The sequence below is a fragment of the Psittacula echo genome, assembly GCF_963264785.1.
Source record: "Psittacula echo genome assembly, chromosome: 1".
Lineage (NCBI taxonomy): Eukaryota > Metazoa > Chordata > Aves > Psittaciformes > Psittacidae > Psittacula > Psittacula echo.
The window spans coordinates 2,943,259-2,963,890 of record NC_137735.1 but is presented as its reverse complement, the minus strand read 5'-3'; the positions used below and the strand labels follow the sequence as shown (position 1 = coordinate 2,963,890).

At 43.2% G+C, this 20,632-nt stretch overlaps 1 protein-coding gene across 2 annotated transcripts in view; it reads right to left on the bottom strand.

Moving 5' to 3' along the window:
- Positions 1 to 20,632, bottom strand: part of DDRGK1 (DDRGK domain containing 1) — a 51,767-nt gene that overhangs the window by 11,140 nt on the left and 19,995 nt on the right. For both annotated transcript variants that reach the window (XM_080635519.1, XM_080635518.1), the window contains exons 4-8: positions 19,134 to 19,235; positions 8,748 to 8,870; positions 6,616 to 6,654; positions 1,739 to 1,795; positions 715 to 763 (exon numbers count right to left, since the gene is read on the bottom strand). In XM_080635519.1, coding sequence (XP_080491645.1) covers positions 715 to 763; positions 1,739 to 1,795; positions 6,616 to 6,654; positions 8,748 to 8,870; positions 19,134 to 19,235 — 370 coding nt within the window. The remainder of the gene's footprint in view (positions 1 to 714; positions 764 to 1,738; positions 1,796 to 6,615; positions 6,655 to 8,747; positions 8,871 to 19,133; positions 19,236 to 20,632) is intronic.

Sequence of the window (20,632 nt, the reverse complement as noted above, 5' to 3'; positions counted from 1 at the left end):
CCACAGCACCTTTGAAACAGGTTTGCAAACCACCCCAATACATCCAAGGGATTTCTTCAAATTCAAGTTTCAGAAGAGATCATTTTTAGCTGGCTCTGCATCTCCTGCAGGCCTTCAGCAGGGCTCAGGCAACACACAGAAGCCTTCTGCTGGTTGCTGCACTGTTGCGAACATTCACCCTCCACCTCTGTAAAATGTATCCTAGGAGCAATCATGTCCCATTGTGCTTTAAACAGGAGTTAAGCAGGGATAATAAAAATTATAGAATCCCAGACTGGTTTGTGTTGAAGGGACCTTAAAGCTCATCCAGTTCCAACCCCTGCCACAGGCAGGGACCCCTTCCACTGGAGCAGCTTGCTCCAAGCCCCTGTGTCCAACCTGGCCTTGAACACTGCCAGGGATGGGGCAGCCACAGCTTCTCTGGGCACCCTGTGCCAGCGCCTCAGCACCCTCACAGGGAAGAGCTTCTGCCTAAGAGCTCATTTCAGTCTCCCCTCTGGCAGGTTAAAGCCATTCCCCTTGGCCTGTCCCTACAGCCCCTTGCCCAAAGCCCCTCCTCCAGGTTTCTTGTAGGCTCCCTTCAAGCCCTGCTAGGATCCTTTACAGTTTCAAACAGGCATTACGCTGGAAGTCTCTCTCTACCATAGCAAAGGAGTTCTCTGCACCACCTATTCAGCAGCTGTCATAGAGTCCCCTTTGTGTTTTGGCTGTCACCTGTTAGAGTGCCATCTGCCATCAGGTCCTGGATTCTGTTAATTGCATCCTGTTCAGAAAAGAGAAAGGAATAACAAATGGATCAAGAGGGAGGCAAAAACCATTTCACACATTCAGATGAATTACAGGTGGAGGCTTCGATTTAATTGCTCAGTGTTAAAAACTTAACTGAAGGATACACATGAGTATTTCCACACAGACAGATGCAATGAGCCCTTTGGTTTTAGAAGAATAAAGTAAGCTTCTACATTCTGGGGCATTGAAATAACTCCCCTACCCCCAAAAGAGACTTCTATTGCTAGGTTACCTGGCTGATTCCAGGCACTGGGGGTGGTTATAGCAATCTTCCCAGGGAATGGCTGTACAGTGCCAATGCAAATCTGAATACACTCAATATATTCCAGAGCTTTTTATATTTTTCCCTCCTCCATCAAAGAGGAAATCTCTTTTACCAACCCAAAGCAACAACTCATTGCATTTATTGTGGGTTAACTCTATAGCTACTCCAAGCACACAGATCCATTACACCTTAAGCTAGCATCTCAGCCTTGGTTTCCACAGTTCTGCCTCTCCCCCTTTCTTGTATTTATGTGACTGCAGAAGCAGATTATAATTTAGATTTCAACCACATCAATTCCCTTAATGGACTCACTGGATGCTTAAATGAGGTTCTGGTTTAAGAGAGGCAGGGGCACAGCAGCCTGGGCTTACAGCAGTGCACACTGCTGTGAAGGGGCATCCTGAGATCAGAACAACAGAAAACATTGGTCACTTAAGAGATATACACCAAATGTGCTCTAATTAAAATGAACCAAGACACAAGTATTCTTCCGAGTTAAACTATAAGATGTTTAGAGAACAGAAAAAGGATGGGGAGAAAACCAGCCTTTGCTGTTTTTCACCAAAATCCAAGCATCTTCAGCAATGCCATGACACGGAAATGGGTTATTAAGAATAACACCTACTTTCTCTCCTCTCCTTCTAAACCCATTGTTTCACTTGCACTCCAACAGTTAGCACTTACCTGTGTTCTTAAACCCAGATGTGAAGCCAAGTCCTCCAGCTGGATGACCTTTGTTTTCTATGGGAACAAGCAAGAGTTAACTGCAGCTGATGAATTAAAGGGTTAGCATACTTTCTTTGCTTTCAAACAAAAGATACATCTAATAGACAAAGTAGAACCTGTCATTCTACTAACTTTGCCTAATAAGCACTTTTCTCTGATGAAAAAAACTAAAGTTACTTAAATCAATCTGCTTTGTGGAAAGACTGAATGCTCCAATGCACTTAAGTGAAGACTCAAATACTTTTGCTAGTGTTCATCCTGAACCTTTCCTTACATAGTGGAAGGCATCCCTGCTCATGGCAGGGGGTTGGAACTGGATGATCTTGAGGTCCTTTCCAACACAAACCAGTCTGATTCTATGATTAGAAGGACAGGATGAGCACAAGGACAAGAAACAGCCATGGCTCTGCTACCTGAGCTTCTCAACTTTACTTTTCATTTCCAGTGTGCATTAGCCAGATCCCTTTTTGTTTGAGAGATGTTTCAAAGTACCTTTGAAAATGATCACTGGTATATCAATGCATACATAAAAATCCAGGCAGGACTGGCAGTATTAAGTGCTTTATTCTGTTTTACTAATGTCATGTGTATTAATGCCACAGTAATCTTCCTAAGCAAGTGATCACCTTATTCAAGTTGTCAGTGTTGGAAGTGTACCGCTAACATGCTCCTTTGCAGGCAGTGTGATGATCTGAGAGCAAAGGCAGAAGCAGGAACTGCAAATACTCATTTTGTTGGTGACAGAGATTCTTAGCGCAGCCTGTCGGGTCAGGATGCAGCCACCACTGCTCACATCTGGTTTTATGCTTCTCTGTAGCTCCAGAGAATCACAGAGAAACACCTCGTGCACTCATTTGGAGCTACTTGGTTCCTGTTTTCTGATTGGCAGGAGTTCTCAACACTCATCTGTTTAGATGCAGTAAAAGGATGCCCTGTTTGTAAGGAGCTTGGAAAACATAACACCTTCGAAACATTCTGGACTACATTCCTAAGAACTCATATATACAGCCACAAGAGCTTCATCTATAGTATCAGATGCAATACTTCTAACATAAATGCATTTGGTTCTAATCTTGGAGGACACTGAAGAAATAGAGGCTGAAACAGATAAAGCTTCTTAGTTAATAAAATCAGACCCACGCGCAAAAAGCCACACACAGACTTAGTAGTTGTGAAGTTTGATGCAGCCAAGCTAGAGAACTGAATACCATGGACTGAATGCATGGAATGGGAACCAGTCCATGGAATTCAGTTCTCAGAGCTGGGAACTGCCAAGGTTCATCACATCTTCTTTTAAAGGATGGGGGGGTGGGGGTGATGCAAAGTCACAGAAACAAGAAAAACAGAATTTAAACCTTCCCTTCCAGATATTCACCCTCAATGACCAAGTTTAGTGGAAGCTTTCCAAGATAGATCCTGCCGTGAATAAGAGCCCAGAGGGTAGGGTGGAATTAGGATGCATTCCCCACACACACTCTGAAATTTAATGACATTGATCAGTGGGTCCTCACAACACACTTCACCACACGCTTCATGTTTTAGAGACAGGCTTAACTTTCATATGGCAACATACACACACCCACATTTACTGAATTCATTTAACTTCAGGTGTGATCCTGCTGCTGTTCTCAGCAAGGGACGAAACAGAGCAAGAGCTCTCAGGATTAAGATGAGTATGAATTGGATCTTTGTGTCCTTATCCTGTAAACATCATTTTTCTTAAAGGAAAACCAGGAAGGGGTAAAGCCTCTGAGCCCTTCACTATCCCTTTCAGATGCAGTTTGCTGTTTCAATTCACTGGCTGTAATTGGATGCATTCAGCGATACCCTATCAAGCTGGGTGAGAACAGTCTGATGGACAAAGTGCAAGCTCCTGTTTCCCTGGGCCAGCAGAGCTGGTGCTGCAGAGGCAGGGAACTGCTCAACCACTCTTTAACCTCTGCCTTTTGAAGCACTCAGAGAACCCACAGAGCTGGTTTGGAAGGTGAGTTGCCCAGCAACAGCACTGAGCAAAACCATAGAGCTCCTACTAAGAGTTGCTTATTCTGCTCCTATGAGAACAGACCCATTGAGTATGACTTGAGGACTTGCTGCTGTGAGAAGCAAACATAAAACTGCAGCAGAGATGGTGGCACGGCCTGAGAGTAATGTGGTGACACTGCAGCACATGGGTTAAACAGGCTGTGGCACTGCTGTGAAACCCCCGCAGGAGGGGAGATGCTCAGCTTTCAGACAAGCAGAATTAGGGGGTGTCAATCCTTTTGGTACCTTTAAGAAAAATCCCATTTAGAGCAACTCCACGTGGCAGAGCTGGAGGAAAGAGGCTGCATTTTATTTCCAACACCGATAGGAACAAAGCATGGGGCGAGTTATCTCCAGCCATTTATACCAATAAAGTTATTCAACAGAAGAGCTAAAGTACATTGGTTTTTAATCCATCCATTTTCAGACTGCTACTTGCAGCTTAGCACTGCTTTTTGATACAACTCAGTTTCTGTAAATAGAAGAGATGGGAGCAATGCATAATCCATATATTAAACATACTTCATATTAAATAGATTAAAAGCAGTATTAAAACTTGTAGAAAAAAGCAATGCCCCACTTCTGCAACTCATCTCCACAGAGGAAATCAGATGTCAAAGTGCTTCTGAATGAGCTTTTCAGCCTGTGCTTAATTTCTCTGACGTCAAGTAGAATTGACTAATATAAAACTACACATGTGTGCTCAAACACTGAACCGAGAGCTTGTGACTAATCTGTTCCAACCACCACAACCACCAGCGCAACGTGCACAGTAAGACCCTCCTTCGTTATCCCTTGGAAATGCTCCCAATTTTCATGGAAGATCCCAAGGGACACTGAAATATCCTATTGTTCTACCTACTGTTGCCCCAGGGGAGCTTGTTTATCAGAAAGGAACAGCACATTTTCCTTAAGCAGCAGCTTGGCAGTATCTTGAAAGCCTTGGATGGAGAGGTGAACTGGGATCACAGTGTATCACATAGCTCATAGTAATTGAGACAGAGGGAGGTCTTAACAGACATGGCCAGTTCAAAGTTCCCATCTCTTTCACAGAAATTCCTCTGGCTTCCATGGAAAACAGAATATTGAAGCCCCTTTTTGCATGGCTGCAAAATGAAATGTGCCATCCCATGGTTCACTGCTGCCCCATGGTTTTATTTAGGCTTTTCAAACATGTTACCCATAGGTTTTCCAATCTATTCTCAGCTGTCTCATCCACTTCTGGTGGTGCTTCTGATCAGAGCTGACTGGCTTAAGCTGGGGACTTACTGAACAGGGGCTGTTTCTGTGTGAGCTGCAGCAATGAAGGTATGTCCTAATCTGAGTGCTACTAGCTTAGACATTTCCACATTACTACCAGAGATCACGTTAATCAGGAAACTCCTGACAGAGGCAAACCCAGCAGCCTCTCACTGCAGCATGATGGCAGTGGGATACACCACCAAAGTGCCACTGAGACAGGAGGCAGACAGCAGCACAGCAAAAGATGCTTGTGCCATAGGTGTGCAGCGACTCTACACCGAGCAGGGGGTTGGAACTGGATGAGTTTTAAGGTCGCTTTCACCCCAAACCAGCCTGTGATTCTAAAAGCCTTTGTTCAGACTTGTGTGGCAGTCAGTCAAAATTGACTCCTTATGGAAAAGTACCCGTGAGACAAATCTGTTCCTGCGTCTGGGGTTTTGTTGGGATAACGGACATGCAAAACTGGCCCAGTGTGTGAGATTCTGGAATAACAGAATGATTAGAGAAGCTGTGGCTGCCCCATCCCTGCAGTGTTCAAGGCCAAGCTGTACAGGGCTTGGAGCAAGCTGCTCTAGTGGAAGGTGTCCCTGCCTGTGGCAGGGGGTTGGAACTGGGTGAGCTTTAAGGTCCCTTCCAACCCAGCCTGTGATTCTATGATTAGGACTTCACTAAGTATAGAAGCGATTTGCTTACTAATGAAGCCTTTCACACACACACACGCACACACCATGCACTGTCAGATAAGATTCCAGTTTCCAGGAAAGGAAGGAAAGGGTTCATTAGGACAAAAGATTTGCATAACATTGTTAGAGTAAGAGTAGAATAAATGCAATTGACCTTTGATACATCAGTTGTGGAGAAAGAAGCACTGTCCTTACAGATCAAAAGTAGAAATCCTCCTGAGCACACCACAGCTTTTAAATAACCAACCATACAATATGCTGAAAGGGAGACTGACACACCCTGTTAAAACAAGTGATCTGCTTAAATATCCCTTCCGAACATTAAAACAACATTGCAAATTGCATAGATTCAAAACAAGAGAAGAAATTGCATGAGGAGCTGAGTTGACCTTTACAAAGCCAGTGTTTCAAACACAAACACATCCTGCATGGCAGCCACACGCTGGCACAGCAATTCTCATTCACGCTGAGCTGAGATGTAGAGATTTTTTAAGTCAGCAGCTGATGTTCACAAACAAAAAGCCTGAATGTCCCAAATCCCAGTCAACAGCAAACACTGCTCTTCATAAACAGGGAGGGTGATCCAGCAGGGACAGAGTTCATAAAGCTTGTCCTTATGAAAGAGGGTTAAGAGCTGCAATCCTGCCCCCAAAAGCCAAGACACAGCTATAATTACAAACCATTTTAACAAGGATGGACATGCTCATGCATGGTTAAGTAAATAACACAGGCTTTAGCTAAGGTAGCACTTTTGTTACTTATTAAACATTGAAGTAAATCAAAGAGGAAGTAAAGATTTCCCTTCTTTCTGCAGCTCAGCTCTTAGACAAAGGTATTTTATACAATTTAACAAGTATGGAAAGAGGAGAAAGACCAGTGGTAGCTTACCTTAACGTATTCCAGAAATTCCATTAGGAAGCTGCGAGACTGGATAGAGCAGGAAAACAAGTGTTAGTTTAAACTCATGAACATTAAACACATCACAGCCTTGTTTAGCCTACATCCTTCCAAAGCTTTAAACATACACTGAGGGAGATTTTGAACTGGAAAAGAATATGCATCCAGATTTAATCTTAACTAGGAATTTATGAGAGGTATTTTCGAAGGCACAACGTGGCTCAAGTACAATTTGTGTTTCAGTGTCTCTTAAAAGGAAATCTTCAATCTTCTCTTCTTCACATCCTACATACCCCGAAATAAGCACATCTGGGTGAGTTTGTGTATTAAGTTACGCACACACTGAGGACATTTTGTACAGAGGTAGAGTACAGAGCAATTGAGGAGACAGAGCTCATGCAGATGGTCAAGGGTAGCACACAGCTGTGCAACACATGTGGCAGCTGAAGCCGTTTTCAAAGCTACACACCTGAAATCCGGCATTTCAATATAAGCAGCTCAATTTTCAAAGGCAAATGCAAACAATGTGCATTAGAGTTAACAGGGGATCAAGTTCCTCTACAACCCTGGAAATCAATCAGCCTTCATTAAGTGCTTTGCTCTGGACTCAGGGTTGTAATTTGCAGCATGAGTTCCAGCACGCTGGCCTCAACACAAGGCAGTCAGCTCTTTGTAACAGGATGCTAAACACTTCAGTACATCATCCACCACAGGGCAGAAGGGTGGTTTGCCATTTCTGCAAGGCTGGTGTCTCCAAATAACTATGTCCCTGTTATTGTTTCTGAGGATGACTTTTAAATCACCTACTATTAAAGTTCTAACTCCTCACTCCTACAAAAGATAATCTTACATTGAGATCCAGGCAGCATCAACTGCCTCCCAAGCTCTTTTGAGTGAGGAACACCCCTCTCTGCTCCCACACAGAGAAAGATGAATATCTCCTTGACAGGCAGCTTTAGGAACACATTCTGGCTCTAAAGGGTGGTCTCAAGTGGAGCAATTTAATATTTAGGTATAATCTGATCTTCTAAGAGGCAAGCATGCATTTCTGAAGGAACTCGCAATAGAAAGTATGCATTTCGCTGTTCTCTGCATCTTAAGGAATTCCCCATCACCAGATACAACTTCTCTTGGAATGGTGGAGGAATTATGTTAATGGAAAGGGATCCATAGTGAGACCTTGTGACTAATGTCAAGCAGCACTGGCTCATTACAAACTCCTCAGCCCAAAGCACCCTCAGCCATGCTAAAGGCAACTCCATTCAACTCAACAGGGTCCTTTTGGCAGCGGAGCAAATGCATTGGGCAGCCCAAGTTTGGCAGCTTCAACTCAAGAGCACTTTCAGCACTTGATAGCAATTAAAACGAGACTAACAGGTTTTCAGCAGGCAGGAGAAGAACGCTGCCTCCCACAACACCGAAACTTCTTCAAGTTTGCTGTGATATTATGTCAAGTACCACATCTCAACCACCATCCCCGGCAGTGCGTCTGCAGGCAACCACAGCAGGAGCATGCAAAAACGTTATGCATGAGTTTGAAATAATCAACCATAGCTATCATTTGCAGCACTGAATGCCCAGTTTTCCACTGGACAACCCACAAGCACACAGGTTATGTCCTGTGAATTCTCTTAACAGCAGCCTCTAAGGCAAGAGGTTGGTTTTTCATTTGATTTCACAACAGCTCCGTTGGTCTCGAAAATAAAACCAAAACCAAGCAATTCCCCCCAGATATGTGGGCACTACCAAACTCCAAATTTAGCCTTACTTTCATCTGGCCCACTGTAAGTGGCCAAGGCAGAGCTGATGACAGTAAAAGATTATCTGAATTCTAGAATGAGTTTTATTCCAGTGCTGAGATGAAGGGAGGAGAGATCTCATTTCAAGCAATATGCATTTTGCCTCAGCACTCTAAGTTGTAGGAGTCTGGTATGAGGAACTACAGCATTCCCCAGGAAATACTCCAGGTTAACCTGTGCCATATACACAATTTAGCTTTAACAAGCAAAACTATTTGGCTGACTCCTGCTTTAAAGTTCTTTTTCATGAGACAGAATGCACTAAAGACAACCTGAGCCTTAACAAAGAGAAAGGGAACTGCAGGAACAGCCTAAGACACATACCTGTTCTTCTGTCATTGATTCTTCAACCCCTTCCTCTTCAACTACAAAACTCTCCTTCAGCTTCAGGTACTCTTCATACTCTCTCTTTTCCTCTTCTTCCTTCGCCTTCCTTTTTTCCTCTTCCTGTATGGAAAAGATGACAAGTGATCATTTTGCTCCTCCCCACATCAGGTTTAAAGTAGAGTCGCATCTTCTTTATCTGGTTTTACTAGGACAGGCAGCAGATTCTAACAGGTTCTGAAATGAATCTAAGTTCTCCCTTGATGGCATAATTAATTTCAGAAGCCACCCTTCAGGTAGTAACCATCTCACAAGGCAGTAAAGCTTGGACACAATACACCTAGGCTGGCTCTTAAACAGATCTGAAAGGGAGAAAACCCCTCTTATATTGCAACCTGCTTGCTTCATTTGCATGAATAGGTTTCTTCTGCAGATCCCATGACAGGAAGTCCCTGCCCCAACTGTACTTTTGATGCAACATCTACATTGTCAGTAAGTGCCCCAGTTCTGCTCTGACATGCACTGATGTACATTGGGTGCAATCACAAATAGTGGGGTTACACTGGCATCCATGTGTGTGTGAGAAGAAACTCGCTTGTAAAAGAGCTTCAAGTAAAATCTCTTACGATTTACAAGCAAACTGTGCCTACAGGGAGTGTAAAGACCTGTATAAAGTATTTTAGGTATAGGAGGCAAGATGTGATTGTATTTAAACCAGGAGTTTTTACACGTTGGATTGTTAACCAAAACCTATAGGCTCTGCTTTTAACTAACTGCAATAAAAGCTCTTCCAGTTACCCACCCTCATAGAAACGTTAAACACTTAAAAGCGATAATGCTGACCCAGCAAACTCCAAGCCTGGTATCAGTGAAATGGTGATGCATTGTGTAGAATAGTTGCACATTCACAAAGCAAAACTCTGGTTAAAAGTTTTGGAATGTGATAGGTCACTGGAATGTTTCAAGTAAAACCAGAGGTTTATTGGTTTACTTTGGTTTTGTCCTTCTCCAAAATACTTCACACATGTAACATCACACAGAAGGAAAATGTTTCCTTACAGAACAGTTTCTTCCACAGAGAAACTCATGTTTGTCCAGCACATGGTACAATGAGAGTCCCATTTGCTATCACATTGCAAAGGCTTGATTAAAAGCAGGAAAGATGAGTCCTTGAAAGTCTAGTGACAACCTCAAGGCATTCCTTCACTGTTAGCACAGGAACTGATCTCTCAAAGAACAATTATATTGATTTCTAAATGCTTACCATGCTGCATCTTTGACACTAATATGGTAATTGCTTCCTTAAACGGCTGGGAAACAAACTCTTGTTCCATTAAATCAGGAAGAGACAGGAACAGGTCATTAAGTATATTGAAAACCATCCACATTAAAAGAGTTGCCATGTAAGGCCAAAACCATCAAGGACCATGAGGATGATCAGGGGCTGGAGCACCTCCTGTATGAAGACAGGTTGAGAACATTGGCGCTGTTCAGCCTGGAGAAGAGAAGGCTGCGTGGAGACCTCAAAGCCGCTTCCAGTGTCTGAAGGGGGCTACAAGGATGCTGGAGAGGGACTCTTCATCAGGGACTGTAGGGACAGGACAAGGAGTGATGGGTTCAAACTGAAACAGGGGAAGTTGAGGTTGGAGATAATGAAGTTCTTTACTGTGAGGCTGGTGAGGCACTGGCACAGGGTGTCCAGAGAAGCGGTAAATGCCCCATCCCTGGCAGTGTTCAAGGCCAGGCTAGACAGACCCTTGGACAACATGGCCTAGGGTGAGGCATCCCTGGCCATGGCAGGGGGTTGGAACTCTTAAGGTTCTTTCCAACCCTAGCTATTCTATGATTCTACGATATCAGAAATGGGGATAGGAGAATTGCCCTTCAGTAAAATCTCAAGAGAAAATGTGCTTGGTCCCAACTTTATCTAACCAAACTTCCAGAAAGTCACAAAAAGGAATGCCACCAACATGCAACTATGAAACAACAGGACTGGAAGGATCTTACTGTACACACAAAGTCAAACCTAGCTTTTAAACCACTCTCTCATGACAAAACCTACAGATCAGAGGGAGCTCCTGAGACAAAACAAGACCATTTTCTGGGTCATTCATCACCGTAACATTTATAAGCAAAAGCCTAACAGCAGATTTTTTCCCTATAAGCACTACAGGTGCCAAGAGCAACAGAATCATATTTCATTTGGAAGTGACAGCAATTCTTCGTTCCTTGCAAGTGCATTACATTTAATCTCGATCTTGGAAATAGAAGAACAATGTTCTTCCCCTGGTCTGTTAACAGAGGTTGGAATTCTACAGGATTTGAAATGAGGAAGAAAACAATCATGGCAAAACCTGAAAACTCCTTTGGCAAATAGTTTCTAGATGGTTCTATAGGAAAACACCAGGATACAAAGTCCCATTTATAACTGAGAGCAACAATAACTAAGAAGTATTTTCCTGTTTCTGGAAGGTCTAACGACAAATGAACAAGGCTTGTTCCTGTTTTCTTTGCCTATTTGAAGAACATTAACTTCTATTTTATTTAAGCACACCAGCACTTTACTATGTGGGCTTCCATTTCCAATACATGCAAAAAAGCAGTTCTGTTGTGAGACTGGCAAAGCACTCAGCTCCCAGTCCCTGTTTTAAGGTCTCCTTAAATGCCACCATGAGTTTGTTTTCTAGATCCTAAACTTTGATGCTACAATCAGCAGAGCATTTCCAAGTGGTCTCCGCCACCACTTTGGTATCTGAAGTGTGTCAGCCCTCAAAGCCTCACATTTCCTGGTGGCTGCAGCCTCCTCCTTTAACACTAAGTATTTCCAGAAGCTTTTTTATCTAATAACTACCAGTCCCAGCTGCGTCCTGCACAGTTTCACATGCTTTGTTACCTAAATTCACCTATGATTCAATTTGTAGAAAAAGATCTGTAACCTGGTTCAAAGCCAAGAGAAAAGATGACTTTGCACGACTGCACTGGGAGAAGTCGTCAGTGAGTCAGGCTGCTGTCAACACATATTCTCAGCTATTTTATTCCACCATAACACTCACACCCAAGTTATGCAGGAATTGCATGGAAGGTGCAGGGTCAAATTTAGGCAGGTTGCATTCCCACAAAAAGCAGCCTGTCTGTATGCACAACCCACACGTGGAAACAATCTCAGCGCCCCAGGGTCTGTGGATGAAACAGAGCCAAATGCTTGCTTCATGCAAGTCACATGGAGGGCACCCAGCTCAAATACAAGTTTAACCCCCACATCTTTATCAGCCAGGTTTCTTTGCCTATCCCCATTCTGATCTCCTTATCTGCTGTAGTGAAGTGGTGAAGCATGTGGCTTAGGCGAGAGGAGAGCTGGGCCACCTCCCTTCAGCAATGGGTGCGGTGCTGGGGAAACCCCAGCACCATGGAAATTTGTAACTGCAGATGCTCACCTGCAGCTGCTTGGGTTTTATCGAACCAGGTTTGCTTCTCTCCTCCCCTACATAAATGCTGCCCAAACTGGGGTCTTGCTCCAGCATACAGACTTCTTTTTGATCAGTTTAATACAGTGCATGTGATGAACAAACTCTCCCCCTTGATCATAGCATTATTGGAATAAAAACAGTCAAGTTAATCACACAAACCTTCTGCCTTCTCTTTCTGACAAAATGTCCACATAATCACTGCTGGATCAACATTACCTCTGCTTGCTTGCTACAAGTCTGGTCAGCACCAACTTCCCATAGCACCCCATCCCAGCCCTTCCACTGACCCCCAGGCTCCCTCTGTCTCACTTGCCAATCAAGGACCTGGATTTGCAGTGATGCTCCTTTCAGATCATTACCTTCTGTTCACTTTTTACCTTGATAACAATTATTTCCAAGGCATCAAAAGCATTGTAAGAGCCTGTAGGGACAGGCCAAGGGGAATGGCTTTAACCTGCCCGAGGGGAGACTGAGATGAGCTCTTAGGCAGAAGCTCTTCCCTGTGAGGGTGCTGAGGTGCTGGCACAGGGTGCCCAGAGAAGCTGTGGCTGCCCCATCCCTGGCAGTGTTCAAGGCCAGGTTGGACACAGGGGCTTGGAGCAAGCTGCTCTAGTGGAAGGGGTCCTTGCCCATGGCAGGGGTTGGAATTGGATGAGCTTTAAGGTCCCTCCCAACTCAAACCATCCTGTGATTATATAGTTGTGCCAACTGCACAAGAGCCCAACCTTTCACCAGGTGAAACCCACAGCATCTTGAAAACTCTTTCAGACTTAGAGCTGGAAACAGACCTTGACTCTTGAGATCACAAATCCCAAATCACACTCTTGGGATGCTGTTTGAGCAACTGCACTGTTCCAGCTGGTTGACAGGTTACAGCCTTTGAAGGGTTATCACACATTACTGTTTTTAGCAAAGGGCGAGGACCCTTGCAGTACTGCCCAGCAAGATGATATCAAACCACCACTTCCAGCTCTGTGTAACCCCTTTAAGGTGGGACTGAGACAAAGTGATATCACCTTATGGAGTAAGTAGCTTTTCTGAGAGCTTTGCCTAAGCAGCTTTCCCAGAGAGCAAACTGGTAGCTGTGTGCTGTGCCAGCTCTCCTCCAGATCAGATAAAGGACCAACTTGCTGACAAACAAATCATTTATAGGCAGCTTATTCGACTGCTAAGTGGAAGAGATCTCATTGCTGGTGAGGAAGGGAGCGCAAACACTGGACTCTCTTCACCTACCACTTACCATGAGTCATTCCTTGTTTGTGGCCATTTCTTTTAACACACAGAACGAGAAAGAACATACTGGTTCCTATGCCAAATGCTTCGAGGATCACGGACCAAAGAAATGCTCCTTGTAGAGCATCCAGTTTTGTGCTGTTAGTGCAAGGAAGCAAAAAGGGACTTTACAGTAAACAATTTGCCATAGAGCAGATGGATCTCCAGGATTCCTGCCTCCCTCCCTGTTCAGACACACAGTAAATACCTTTAGAAAGGGAGATGAGATGTTCATCATCTCCTCAGAACCAGAGCAGAAGTTTTCTGCAAGCTTGCATGACTTGGACTTCCTTAGGAGAAATTAATGCTTAAACTGAAACTACGCAGTAGTCCCCATTGGCCTCCAGAAATACACCGTTCACATATGAACAGTGGCTATAAATGCCAAACAGATACTGAAAACCTCTGCTGGAAGCACAAATCTTGATATTCATATAATGCTACATGTAATAAAATATCTCAACCAACATTTAAAACTTGGTGCCTATTCTGATCAAATACCAAATCAAAGAGGCAAAAATTTAGGGTCTTAGTTCACAAAAGCTTCACCAGGACCCTTAGGATCATGAGCTGATCCTCTATTTCTACAGCTCTGAAGATCAGACCACTTTTATTTAGGCACTTAAATGCTGAAGTGAAAGCCTAAATGGATTTGCCCTAATTGGGAGGCTTTGGGCACAGCTATGCTTGAGCAACACAGACCTTGTTTCAATGTAACAGAAAACAAACACCAATCCCCTCTCCTGCTGTGGGGCCTTTTGTTTCACAGCAGTTAAAAGCTTGCTTGCTGGATCACTGGTCGTTTTTCTTCTGTATCAAGCTTTGTTTTCCAGAGCAGTTCATTCTGTGATGGATTTACAGCAACATGCCCTGTTCAACACCACGTTTTAATATGGAATAATGATAGCTGTGAGCCCTGCATCTTCACAAGAGCTTCCTTAGCGTTGCAAAGCTAGGCTGAGGGAGTAAAATAGGGAAAAGCTCTTATGAGAGCAACCTGCAAAGCTTTGTATGAAGGCACTGTTTTGCAACATCAGAGGAAGTTCGCTCTCATTGATAAGGTGTCCGTTGGTAAACCATCTCACCACTAAAAAACTCCAAGAGTGAAAGGGAAATCCCCAGGGGTAAAGCAGAGCTGAAGCAAATGCCAATTATAAAAGGAGCTTCCTCACATGCAGAGCCAATCAGGTCATCAGAACGCTGGAAAGGAAGCTTGAATTTAAAAATACATTATCTGGTTTGCAACACTGCAGCCAAGGGGCAACCACACTTTATTTATATGTACATACAAATAACTTTAAATAGAATCAGGTGGTTATTACTCTCTACAATATGCAAGATTTTAGCCCCCATAACTCCCTTGAAGGTGAAGTTCCCACCTGTACTATAGCTGCGTGTAGAGCTGCCCAAAACCAGTTGGAGATGTCCATTTGCTTATAAACCAAAGTGAGTTTTCGTCTGATTCAAGAACTCAGTATTTCCACTAGACTCCATACCTCAAACTGCTCGAGGGGTATGTGTGAAAGGTTTAACAGTGACTTTATCACGGATCAACATAGGGGAATTTCTAGATGACCTGCAAGCTGCAACATGATTTTCCAACCCTGAATCTATTTGGCTTCCCCTCACCATCGGACACACTTTTAGATGGTATTTAATGATACAGGAATCAGCTATTGCTGTTCACTAGGATTTAACTATTGGTTTAAGGCTGTAGCTGAAACACTGAAAGGAAGCTCTCCTTTACACAAAGCCAATCTCAGTGTTCACAGAAGTCAGCGCAATTTAGGTAGCACTTCTTGGGCGAGAGACTGAAATAAAGATTCAGCTGAATTTTAGCTAACAAAGCTGGTTGTGCAGTTGAAGACTTGCCATTGTCCCTGTTACCTGCAGAAATAACCTGAAGTACTAGAAAAGGAAGGGGGAAAATGAAGCTATTTGACAGCCATAACATTTGTCTGACAAACTTTGATGATAAACTCCAAGTTTCTTGTGCCTCGTGGGATTATATGAACTACAGCAGTGGCAACAATCAGACTGCCTCCAGAAATCATACACCCAGCTACCCTCTGATTTTATCGTGTGACTATCAATCACTACTTGAGCTACCTAGTCTAATTCTGCCTTTCCACCTCCTAACTTACACAGGGGACAACATGACTTGTCGGAATGAAGAATCCTTTGTCTAGAGGAACATAGACATGACATTTGTTCCTATGTATTCTGTAAAAGCACAATAAATCCAATGATCTCTTTATCACTTATAGGGTCCTAGAAGAGAGAAGCAATATCTTTTACATCACACCATCAGTCTGTAATAAGATTTGAGAGGTGCAGTGTTACAATCATAAAAACAGGCTGTGCTTACATGCACAGCAATCCAGAATCTTTTCATTCTATTTGTTTCCCCTCCTAGTCAAGCCTAACATATTGAAGTCTTGTTATGCTCCCCTGTTATCACAGATTCCCAGCCTGGTTTGCGTTGGAAGAGGCCTTAAAGCTCATCCAGCTCCAGCCTCCTGCCATGGGCAGGGACCCCTTCCACTAGAGCAGCTTGTTCCAAGCCCCTGTGTCCAACCTGGCCTTGAACACTGCCAGGGATGGGGCAGCCACAGCTTCTCTGGGCACCCTGGGCCAGCGCCTCAGCACCCTCACAGGGAAGAGCTTCTGCCTAAGAGCTCAGCTCAGTCTCCCCTCTGGCAGGTTAAATAATACATAAATAACAATGCTGCTTTCTTTGCAGACTGAAGCAGGAACTTGACCAACACAGCCTAACCATCTACAAAGACTTGGAAGAAGATGGAGACTTAAAAGTACTAGAAAACAGTTGAGGATGGACATTAGATATTGTCAGACACAGTTACTTGGATCCATGCTCAAAATGTTCAGTGGTTACTGGAATATCAACTTAGAACCAGGCAAAAAAAACAGTACTGAAAGCAGTTTTCCCTGAGCAGCAGAAGAACATTTGTGATGTAGAATGGTGGGTTGGCTTGATGCCACCACAAAGACTACTGGAAACAAATGAACCACACAAAAAGAAGCTTGAAATGGCAGACTTTAAGTATTTAAGGAAGGTATTGGCTAAAGCAGGCTGGATTCAGGCATCTGAGCTATTTTCACAGTTCTAGGGAGGGCCCCTTTGGGCTGTGTCACACAAAAGAAAACCAAACCAACAAAATCAGAGCCTTAGTTCATATTCCTCTTTTCACTGAGTCTTGCAACATGGAGGTGGGAGTGTTCTAGTGCAGTCTTTAGGAATACTGAAAAGTAGAAGTGTTTCCTCATTCAGCCAACATAAATTATTCAGCCCTAAACTGAAAAGCAGCAATTCAAAAAAGCAGCTAAATATGTTAATAAGCACCTTCTGCATGAAGGCATCTCTAGTTTGAATGTCACCCCTATTTTCTAGTCAACTTTTCAACCATGCCTGACTGGTCCTGATAAGCCAGCTACACCGCTAACCCGCGGGTCAAACCCCTAGGCAACCAACAGGATAACAACTTTGTGCTGTGCTACAGCTTCTTAGGAGCAGGCTGGCCAAGCTCAACTGCAGTTTGCTTAGCAATTCACCCGTCCTGCTGGCTATCGCTCTGGAAGGAACTGAAATTGTGTTCATAAGCCTCTTCTGAAGGAAGTGACAATTAAACAATGCATTCAGCCAGTGTATCCTTCCAATCCCCCAAAGTATTGGAGGCATCTGGTTCATTTCAACCAACTGTTCAGGGTTTCAGGGATATTAAATTCAAAGAACCTCAGGAAAAAAAAAAAACCAACAATGAAAAATAATAATCAGGGAAATGGATGGCAACAAAACACTTAAAAACACTGAGAAGACTACACCACAAAAGGGAAATCTGCTGAGTTACCTGTTATGCCAAGCTCCATGGCAAGAAGGATGTGCTTTGGAAGCAGTCAGAGCTCAACTTGCCTCTTTCAAAGCTGGAATTATGAGGAGAAAGTGGAAATACTAAAGAGAAAAGCAGAGCGGTCTCAGGAATCACAAGGGTAAAGCTGGTGCCACTGGAGTGTGTGGACACGGATCCAGAGGATCCGGGTCTGATAGTTCTGCTGCTAATACCTTGCTAATCAGAGGAGTGAGTGGCTCAGGCTAGCTGAGATCAGTTATTCAATATCAGGTTTCATGCTCTGACCACTACCAGGTACTTCTAAATTTGCACATCTTTTTTCAGAAGGGATAACTGAGGGACAGCTGAGGGATAACTGGTCCCCGGGAAGTTTGTTTAAGTTGCTTTAGAAGTCAAAGCCTCAGACCATGCTATATACCCCGATGCTGTAGTGCTGACATACTCCTCATTCATTTCAGTTTCTGACATTCATCAGCTTCCCATTGATGAAGTGGAAATGAGAGTTCAGAAGATAAAGGATTTGGAGGGGGATAACCTCAAAGGTAAATGTACATTCTACTACAAGCTGGGGCTGCACTCCCCTGGGATGGCAGCTATTCACTCAGCATGGGGTTGTGCAGAACACCTTGGTCTCTGCTTCCAGAAGCACACTGCAAAGCTACCACACAACTTGTTCAAGCACTAGAGAGCATGAAGCTCATTCCTGGTTCTTAGTAGCACTGATGGCCAGGATATACAAAGCAGCTCTGAAATAAAGCTCGCCTCCCTCACAGATGAGAAGCATTCAACAAAAGCATTTCAATTGCACAGTACTTGTTTTTCTGGGTCACTCCTGCTAACACATACCTTTGTATGAATAGTTTAGACACCTTTAATTGTGAAGCACGTGTAAATGTGTATAATTTGAATCAAATCACAGAATGTCACACAACAGTTGCTGATGTCTTTCGCTTTCTGCCCTGCTTGGTTACATCTGCCAGGCCAGCAGCTCAAATGAGCATTAATCATAGAATCAGCTGGGTTGGAAAAGACCTTTAAGATGATCAAGTCCAACCATTACCCCAGGACTGCCAAGACCACCATCTAAACAGTGTCAGAACATGGAACAGGGGCCCAATGAAGTTCTGACATCTTCTTGAAGGGACACTTGAAGTTGGGCTGGTCAAGATCCTGAGCAACCTGCTCAACTGGACATGGTCTGAGCAGGAGGATAGACCCGATGGTTTCCAGAGGCCCCTTCCAACCTATTATTCTATGTTTCTGTATCACCCAAACTTCTCTGATCATACCCAAGCAAGCAACCCCCTAAATTTCTCTAGTGACTATACCTCCTTCCTTCATATATCTGCACTTAAACATCTCCCAGATGAACTAACAGCCAACTTTATCAGCTGTGCCTGTCAACAGAACAAAGTGACCAAAGAATGTGTTACTGTGGCACACAGCAGCAGCAGAACCACTACCAGAAGCCTGGGTTTCATTTTGCCCCGGACTCGACCATGGGTGGGTGCTTGCTGCTACATGTGAGTACTGATGATTGGAGCAGTTTTCACTTCTGCCAAGCAGCTGGCGGAACAAAGCTGGGATCTGCGGTTGAAATAACTGAGTATTACTATAATTGAAACAAAAGGGATAAAAGAAACCCAACCCCAAATAAAAGATGTATGCAACAGTAATGAAAGCCAAAGGGAGTTCTGCTGATCACAGGACTTCTACAGAAGAAAACTCAAAGACAAACCTGGTTCAAAGTTTCCATCTATAAATACAACCAATCCCACCTGCCGTTCCTCCTCAAGGCGTATTCTCTCCTCTTCTTTCCGCCTTTCCTCCTCTCTTTTTGACTCAAGCTTTTTCCGTTCTTCTCGCTCAGCTTCTTCAGCCTAAAACATAAAATACATCATGCAGGCCAAGCCTTTACTCTGCCTTTGTTAATTCCTATCTTCCTAGATGCACGTTCAGAAAGAAACAGTAAAGAGAGTAATAGAAAAAGTCATCATGGTGTGATTTAACACTCCCCCATGGCTCTTTCGCACACTTGATGTGGTAAACATAGAAATTACCCTTCTCACTTGCATTAGCTGTATTTCAAGAAGGGTTTAAGCTTCAAACTTGCATATGAGCTTATTACTATAGCGAAATTAGGTAATATTGTGTCATGGTGTCTGAGAGTGCAGGGAGGAAGAAGGGGGGGAGTGAGTGAGTGGCTGTGTGGTTCTGAGTTGCCGGCTGGGCTTAAACCACAACACATGGCATTCCATTTCTCCTCACTTAAAATTTAGTTAGGATGAACCATAAGGAGAGGGGAATATAAACTCTCTAACACCAAGTACATCCAAAATATATCATTAACCTGGAATCCTTTAAAGAAAAAGCTGTACTGGTCTATTTAAATCAATTTACTATTAGTTTTTAAACCAAATTTAGCAAAGGTATTGTTACAAAATGGGACACAAATATAAAGGGTGTTTATTGGGTTGTTTAGATGTTTAAGTTGTTCTTCAGTCTCTTCAGTATATTGCAATTTGAAACTATATTAAGAGAGCAAGCAAAGACATTCAAATGGAGGATTTCTGGCTTTGAATGCTTCAGAGAAAAAGACCTAACTGAGGAATTTCTCTGTCTACATGGGAAAATAAAAATCAGTGTGTTTTAAATTGAAGCAAAAGATCCCTCACTCCAGCATCTGATACTTATCTAACTTCAGCTTTGCTCCAAGTTTCCACAAAAAGACAGGTTCATTGAACAGAACGAATATGGAAAGTAATGAGGAAATGGTTAAAGCACAGAGTGAGAAAAGAATCATAATAGAAGTTTATATATAAACTTCTATCATATATATATTATATATAAAACTATTCTATATAATTACAGAAGTTTATATATAAACATAAAAATCAAGTTTATTGCTTACTGTCCTGTCTATGGTGTCTATCACTACATTGCAAAGCAGAAACTGGATTAAAACCTCAGGTGATGCTAAAATTCTTAAGATGGGATTTCACTACACATTAAAAATGTCAATAGTCTCATAAACCCTGTCTTTTTAGAAGGTGCAAGTCCACTCGGCACCCCAGCCTCTGATATGCAAAAGCTGTTGAGTTATATCTACTCTTGCAACCCCAAGTTACAAAACAACACAGGGTATGCAAAAGATACATAGAACAACTAAAAGGAATTAATGCATGAGCTGCTGCCATCCACGAGCATGCTTCAGAAAGTGAGTTTCTGTGTAATTAACAGCACAATGCTGGGCAAAACTGAGAAAATGCAACAATAT